Genomic DNA, 8,026 nt, shown 5'->3' with positions numbered 1-8,026 from the left:
ATATAAGTGTTACACTGAATGATAATGTAACATTATTTCAACCAAATTGTAACATTTTATTCTTCAAAAACTTATTTGAAACCTTAAAAGTAGACACTTTAACTTACATTTAATGTGCTTTCTATGGATATAAAATCACTGTTGTACATTTCTTTTGTTATATATATTTTGTATGTGTATATATATATATGTGCTTAATTAGCATGAAACAAACAAAGTGTCTTAAGTTCTTAATAAAACATAAAAAATAACTTTTTCAACACATTGTGACGCATGCATATGAATCATTTCGATATAAACTCCAGATCGTACCTGTGGGTGATAAACACTGAGGGACTTGACTTTATGCAGAGGTAACAAAACTTTTAAAAGGAAGATTTTGTGCTCTTCTTTCAGCGGTAAGGCGAAGCCGTTAATGATGCTGGAGGAAAAGAGAAAAACAAGACGTGAAACAGTGAATAATTACCAAGACTTCATGAATGAGGCTTCAAACACACTAGAACAGAGACACGGAGTTCAAAAAACAATCAAAGACACCAATAATATCATTATTATAATGACATTTCATCAAGCAACAGTGATTCGTCACAATAATACACAATCAAATTAATCTGTTCGAATGTTGCTTGGATTAACAAAAAATGTTTCGTACCTTCCTAATATTTCCAGTAGTTCGGCTATTCCGTTATGATGCTCTGTTTCATAGATGAACCTGTATGGAGATAAAACACATATTGTATATCAATTTATATATTACAGATATTATGCATCAATCAATAAAATCATGGTATAATCGATCATCAACTGATCTAGAGTTCCCCAAATCTTTAAGATCTAACCAACTGATTGAACTGATTGAGGGCTGTAGGCCAAAAATAAATGTTATAATAAAATGAATTAAATAAAAAATAATAATAATAATAATAATAAAAAAAAAAAACTTTTTGAAATTTTACAAATATTTTTAAAATGAAATTCTCTAAAAAAAATTTTTTAAGAAAAATATAAAGATATGCTTCAATGGCATGTTTTTTCTTATTTTCCAAATCAAATCAAAGGTTATCAGGGGTCCACTTTGGCAGATATTATATTTAGTTTCACTCAGAAATGTCATGTTATGAAATTAGTGTAGGGCGACTTTTCCAATTTTATCGATTCATTCGAATGTAATGTTTTGCCACGATTTTATTTTTTAGAAATCGAGGAATCGCGATTTTGAATAGAAATATTACCAAACGTTAGAATTAGACACTTTGACAATAACGGTAAAGAGAAAAGAACGATCCAACCTCGTATATTTCTGAACATATAATATGTATAAGTTGTAGCTCATGCATCTTTTCTGCAAAGATATTTAACAAGCGATCTGTTTAACATTTACATCTTCATGTGTGCTGCACTTGGAATAGAATTCTCGTTAACTAAAGGGTTAATGAAGAACAAGTTACTTGAATCATGTTGTAGTTACATTTTCAAGTCGACTAGTTAAAAATCGTTAAAAAAAAAAACGTTCTGAAAAAAATGAGATTTTAATTTTTTGCCCTATATGAAAGTTGAATGCATTGCAAGTCCTGGGTCATATTTTGCAGTCTCACCTATAGAAAATGTTATTAATCTGTTTCCTGATGTACGCTCTGAGACCCAGGAACTTCCCGTAGATGCGGTGGAGAGTCGTCTTCAGAAAGTCACGCTCTCGAGGGTCTTCACTGTCGAACAGCTCCAGGAGCTGCAAGCAAGTCATTAATAAGGTTTATCGGATGTCAATTTATCCATTTTTTAGCACAGAAGTCTTTGGTAATCATGCAAATAATGCAAAAATAACTTGATGACCCACACAAAACATCTGTGTTTTCTGTGGACATTAATATTATTGAGGTAATAAAAAAAACTTGTTTATATCACACACAAATGCATTAAAATAAAGCAAACTGAAAACATATTAATGCAGGGACTTACAAACATATTTATTAAGTATATTAAATAAAACTGCAATGTGCACATGGTATTTGGAGTCCTGCGTGTGCATTTTGCCGATTTTAATGATTTATTCAATGGCAAGTGAAAACAGACAACCGAGAACAAATGAACCTGAGCACATATTTCAACACACCTGCATCACAAACTTCTGGTCGATGTATTTCTTGGCTATGTTTGGTTGAAAGTCTGGTGACTCTAAAAAACGCAGGAAAAATTCATAGACGAGCTGTGGAAAGAACAATATGTATTTGAAAGATGCATTTCAAAATGTAAAAACATGCATTTATAAGTAAAATAGCAGTCATTTAGTGGCCACTTTTATCCAAAGTGTCTTACAGCACACTTTTTTAAAGGGAAATTATATTGTATCAATAACTGATACAGTGAGTGTGTGTGAGTGTGTGTGTGTGTGTGTGTGTGAGAGTGAGTGTGTGTGAGTAAAAGACTGTACAACAAATAATAGTATTATATACATGTATACATATTATATATTCACCATTCAAATGTTTGGGGTTGGTGAGATTTTTTCAATGTTTCTGAAATAAGTCTCTTCTGCTCACTAAGGCTGCATTTATATGATCAAAAATACAGTAAAAATTGTTAAATATTATTAGAATGTAAAACAGCTGTTTTCTATGTGAATATCTGTTAAACTGTAATGTATTTCTGTGATGCGCAGCTGTATTTTCAGCATCATTACTGCAGTCTTCAGCGTCACATGATCTTCAGAAATCAGTATAATATGCTGCTTGAGAAACATTTCTGATTATTATCAATGTTGAAAACATTAATATTTTAGTGGAAACTGTGAAATATTTTATTTTTCAGGATTCACAGATGAATAGAAAGTTCAAAAGGACAGCATTTATTTGAAATAGAATCTTCTGTAACATTATAAATGTCTTTACTGCCACTTTTGATCAATTTAATGCATCCTTGATGGATAAAAGTATTAATTTCACCTGCAGGTGAGGCCAGGCCGCTTCTAAATTGGGTTCATCCTCCTCGGGGTCAAACTCTGCGCCGGTTGGGTTGGATGATGGAGGTAACGCCCTAAACATGTTGACTGCAAACTGAAACAAACAAACCACATAAAATGAAAAATGTGTATATAGATTAGGGCTGCACAATATATCGAAAATATCGAAATATCGCAAATGTAAATATTGCATATTGCAATGGCGTGCGATATCTGAATCATTTTAATAATAGGCTACTTAAATCATTTTTTCCCCCTTTTTCTTTCTTTTTTTTTACTGACTGTTCACTTTTTCCTTTAATCATGTTTGAACTTTCTCAGACTATAGTTTTTGCTGTGGTATATGAAGAAGTACTTAAAGTGTGTGGAAAGCAAAGTCACAATGATATACAATTAGTATATTAGTATTACATTTTTTTTGTCATTCACATTTATGTTAAAATTACATTTTCTGATTTGTGACATTACTTTTTATGTAATGCTAAAACACTGCTGGTCTCTTTCAGAAGTTGTAGTGATTCTTTCTTTTCCAAGAAAGAATGTGAAACAAATTGGTTATATAATTTTCATTTTAAATATTTAAAAATGTAATTTAAATAGATTTTTCACACTTTAAGCAATATCGTATCGCATATCGCATTTTTTAACAAGGTATCGCGTATCGCATTTTTTTTCAATATCGCACAGCCCTAATATAGATGCATATCTGTTTACTGAGAACAGACTAAAGGAGTAAGTCTTTATCAATGAACCGTCCATTCAGCTTGTTGATTAATGAAACGTGGCAGCACATGCACAAATTAATCAGAAGAAAAGGTTTTAATCCTCCCGATCGCAGCACTTTGAAGTTCTTGGCTTTAATCATCAAAGTGTGTGTGTGTGAGAGAGTGTGTGTGTGTGAGTGTGAGTGTGCGTGTGTGTGTGTGTGTGTGTGTGAGAGAGAGAGAGAGTGTGAGAGTGTGTGTGTGTTTAAGGGGATGTGATGCAGGTAATGTGCTTGAGAACATATTGTCATGCTTATTTCGCAAGTCCATTTGCACTTCGATAGGCTGCGGCTTAACATCAGCTGTGGGCTCTAATAAATATCAAAGAGATGTAATTCAGCGCTGGAATAACTGCAGCTGGCAGAAGCACCGAGGCCAACCGCAGGTCAATCGACGCTCTGCTACTAAACGCAAAGCTGTCGGACAAAAACCGCCCCTTAAAAGGACGGCGAAACAACAGATCTGATTCGGAGGAGCCAACAGATTTGCCCAAATGCTCAACACAACCTTGCATGGCTGAGCGATGCGCTATCAGCGGTTTATATAGTTCAGATCCACTTTTTAGAACAGAAATAGCATTGACTTCTCTAGACCAAAATGTGCATTTTTTTGCTTATTCACAGGAACAGATTTGGAGAACTGTAGCGTTGCATCAGTGTCTCAGCAATGGATGCTCTGCAGTGAATGGGTGCCGTCAGAATGAGAGTCCAAACAGCTGATAAAAACGTATTTTAGTTAAAAGCGTCTTAATGCTGGATTTGTTTCAGCTTTTGTCTTCTCCAGATGTTAACTGATGGACTGGAGTGCTGTGGATTACTTGTGGATTATTGTGATGTTTTTATCAGCTGTTTGGACTCTCATTCTGACGGCACCCATTCACTGCAGAGCATCCATTGCTGAGACACTGATGCAATGCTACATTTCTACAAACCTGATGAAGAAACAAACTCATCCTGATCTCAGATGACCTGAGGGTGAGCACATTCATTCATTTTTGGCAGAACTCTTTCTTTAAGGACTCTAGGAACCAAGCTGTCTCAAACCCTAAATGTGACCCTGGACCAAAAAAAACCAGTCATAAGGGTCAATTTTTCGAAATTAAGATTTATGCGTCATCTAAAAAACCAGAATAAATAATCTTTCCATTGATGTATGGTTTACTTAATATCCTAATGATTTTTAGCATAAAAGAAAAATCTATAATTTTGACCCATACAATGTATTGTTGGCTATTGCTACAAATATACCCCAGCGACTTAACACTGCTTTTGTGCTCCAGGGTCACAGATATGGCGTTTGCATGTACTCACCACATGCACCACCTCAGGATAGATGGGCTCGGTGATGACGCTCCTGTTGTGAGTGATGTACTCCACCATCTCACTGAGCGCCGCCCGCTTCACCTCCTTCCACTTCAGGTCGCTCAACGGGTCGGAGACGAAGTCGAAGAGCACGCAGCACTGACGCAGCTTCTGCAGGAATAACTTCTCCTGCTCGGCCGGAGGAACATCTGCAGCCACGGAGAGGAGAGTTAATGCAACACTGACATCTACTCACTGGAAGGAAAAACTTTTGAAGGCCTCTAAATGATCAAGCTTTGCTGTAACACTCAATCTCCTCATGTCTTCCGTCTCTGATTGATAGTTTAGAGTTTTTATCCAGTAAAAGCTCTTTTAGTGTAATTGTAGAAGCGCTTCTCGTGTCTTTCTGCTGTCAGATCTTGATCTAATCGTCAGAATAACTGCAGTAATATCTCCAGATGAACTCTTACTGCACTGAAGCAGCTCAGCTTTACTTGATTCTCCATCAATCATGTTTTAGTCTCAAATCTGATCCTCAGGATCTTTTGAGGAGCGTTTGTTTCCAGAAGCTTTACTTTCACTGTTCCTCAGCGGAGGAATGATCTTCACAAGCCTCCAGAACATCTCACATCTTCTGAGGAGCCTTTATTTCTTCAGCTCTCAATCACTGCATTATATGTTTGGAGCATTTCAATCTCATCTCACTGAGACAGATTATTGGAGATATAGAGCGACCACTGATATTTAGATCATTTTATGTCAGCATCTGATATTAAAGATCTCATTGATTTACATTACAAGCATCAGCAGAATTTCAGCATAGGAATATCAGCATCTGCACCAAATTCATATTTTTGCTCAGTTTGAGTCTGAATAAAACTGAGCTTTTCTGCCTCCACATTCTCACTGTATCAGAATATATGTGTCAAATATGATACTCAACAAAAACACATTGTTTTTAGATTTTTGTAATATTTTGTGTAAAAGCTCAATTTTTTCTGTTTTAAAAATCAGAGTATTATTTGATATGTCAGGCTTTACAGGGTTAAAGCAATGTTGCAGCTGCAAGGTTTTTCCTGTATTGACGTCAGACAAACATACAGTATATTTTGGGCTCCTCTGAACGTTTAGATCACATGGTTTCCTTTAAAGCTGCACGATGTTTTAAAAGCGTTGTTTTATTTCAGCACAGAGACTGACGGATGAGTAGTGTTGTTGTCTGGGATGCATCAATGTTTGCTATTACATTTTTAGCCACTTCTGATGCTTTTCAGCCCTCATCACAGCTATATTTAATGCGGATCATTAGAGTCGTTAGGTGCAAACAGGACTTCAATGATCTGAACAAGTGTAGAAGTGTTTGTTTTCCTCACTGGTCTGGTCCTGATACTGAAGCGTGATCTGTAAAGGTCAAGCCTGTGAGAAACTCGCCTCACGCTTCCCTTTATGCACATGGGAGTGGTGATTGTGGTTTACATGTGAAAACAGTAGTGCATTGACACTGACATTTGAATCACAGACGTCAGCGTCAACAGCTAATGCGTTTGACCAGAGCTGATTTCCTGAAGCTCAATTTATAAACGACTGCATTTAATTCAATCTGCAGTTCACTAAAGAAAGCATTCACACAACCCTCCTCAGTACTTCACGTTCTGCATGCACTGTGTGCATAGCATGCAAATATTCTGCGTGCATTAAATAATGCATCCCATAATGCAATGCAATCGGCTTGATCTTATTTTTCCAGGGCGATAAATGAAATAAAAGTCATATCAACCATGATTCATTTTAATAACCATGTTTATCACTTATTGCATTACATGTGAATGCATCATGTTAGTCTAAAGATGCTTTTAAAGCAACCCAAAGTTCATCAAAATATTATCCAACTATTCAGGTAATACCAGTTCACTATATTTAAAAACACTAGACTGTGTGGAGAATATAATATCTAATAATATGCATTGATAAATGTTTCTAGATGTCCATTATCTTTTGGAAATTGAGAGGTTATTTTTCCTTCATGCTATTTTAAACAATTAAACTTTTTGCAGTCTGATTGAATAAGTAAAAATTATACACTACTGTAAATTTGCAATAAGTAACATTTTTAATGTTTAAAGCAAGTCTCTTCTGCTCACCAGGGCTGCATCAAAAAATACAGTGGAAAATGTGAAATATGATTGCAATTTAAAATATTTCTATGTGAATATCTGTTAAACTGTCATTTATTTCTGTGATGCGCAGCTGTATTTTCAGCATCATTACTCCAGTCTTCAGTATCACATGATCTTCAGAAATCAGTATAATATGCTGATTAGCTGAATTGAAAACAGTTGTGCTGCTCAATATTTTTGTGGAAAATGTCGTACATTTTATTGTTCAGGATTCACAGATGAATAGAAAGTTCAAAAGAACAGCATTTGTGTGAGAAATAATTTTTTTGTAACATTAGAAATGTCTTTACTGTCACTTTTGATCAATTTAAACGGGTCAAAGATTAAAGATTAAAAAAATCTTTTGACTGAAAATTTTTCCTCAGCCAAACCCCGTTCTAGAGCCCGACTGATATGGTTTTTTTGGGGCCGATGCCGATATTAGGGGTAGTGGAGGCAGGGTATTTAACAATTTAACAATAAACTTTATTATTCAAAATGAGTCTGACATCAGTGCACTTAACAGTAAACTTCACTTCACTTATTATAAATAACTTGAATAACACAAATAGAACAAAATATATATATAACTTGAATTAAGAAATTAAACAAGGTAACTGTGTAAGGGCAAGCAAGCTACTGCCAAACCAACAGGGTCAGGTTAATGCAGGAAGCAAAGCTTTTCCAAATGTAAACATCTAAAATTAATAAATAATAATAATGAATAATATTTTTTTCACAAACTCTGTGTTGTGTATTTTCTGGTAATCCAATGAACATGCAGGACATTCGTATTTAAATCGTCTTTGTGCAGTTTAATATTCACAGACACAGTCTATATATATATAT

The 8,026-nt window shown here is 34.9% G+C and overlaps 1 protein-coding gene across 1 annotated transcript in view; it reads right to left on the bottom strand.

The window, feature by feature from the left end:
* Nucleotides 1-222: 222 nt before the first annotated feature.
* The window catches only part of LOC107730602 (serine/threonine-protein phosphatase 2A 56 kDa regulatory subunit delta isoform-like), a 23,986-nt gene continuing 16,182 nt past the window's right edge, over nt 223-8,026 (bottom strand). The window contains exons 4-9 of the mRNA XM_016541462.1: nt 5,031-5,230; nt 2,940-3,050; nt 2,111-2,203; nt 1,596-1,726; nt 653-712; nt 223-421 (exon numbers count right to left, since the gene is read on the bottom strand). Coding sequence (XP_016396948.1) covers nt 223-421; nt 653-712; nt 1,596-1,726; nt 2,111-2,203; nt 2,940-3,050; nt 5,031-5,230 — 794 coding nt within the window. The remainder of the gene's footprint in view (nt 422-652; nt 713-1,595; nt 1,727-2,110; nt 2,204-2,939; nt 3,051-5,030; nt 5,231-8,026) is intronic.

This window comes from Sinocyclocheilus rhinocerous, unplaced genomic scaffold, assembly GCF_001515625.1.
Source record: "Sinocyclocheilus rhinocerous isolate Xijiao unplaced genomic scaffold, SAMN03320098_v1.1 scaffold2926, whole genome shotgun sequence".
Taxonomy (NCBI): Eukaryota; Metazoa; Chordata; class Actinopteri; order Cypriniformes; family Cyprinidae; genus Sinocyclocheilus; species Sinocyclocheilus rhinocerous.
This window is presented reverse-complemented; position numbering and strand designations above follow the sequence as displayed.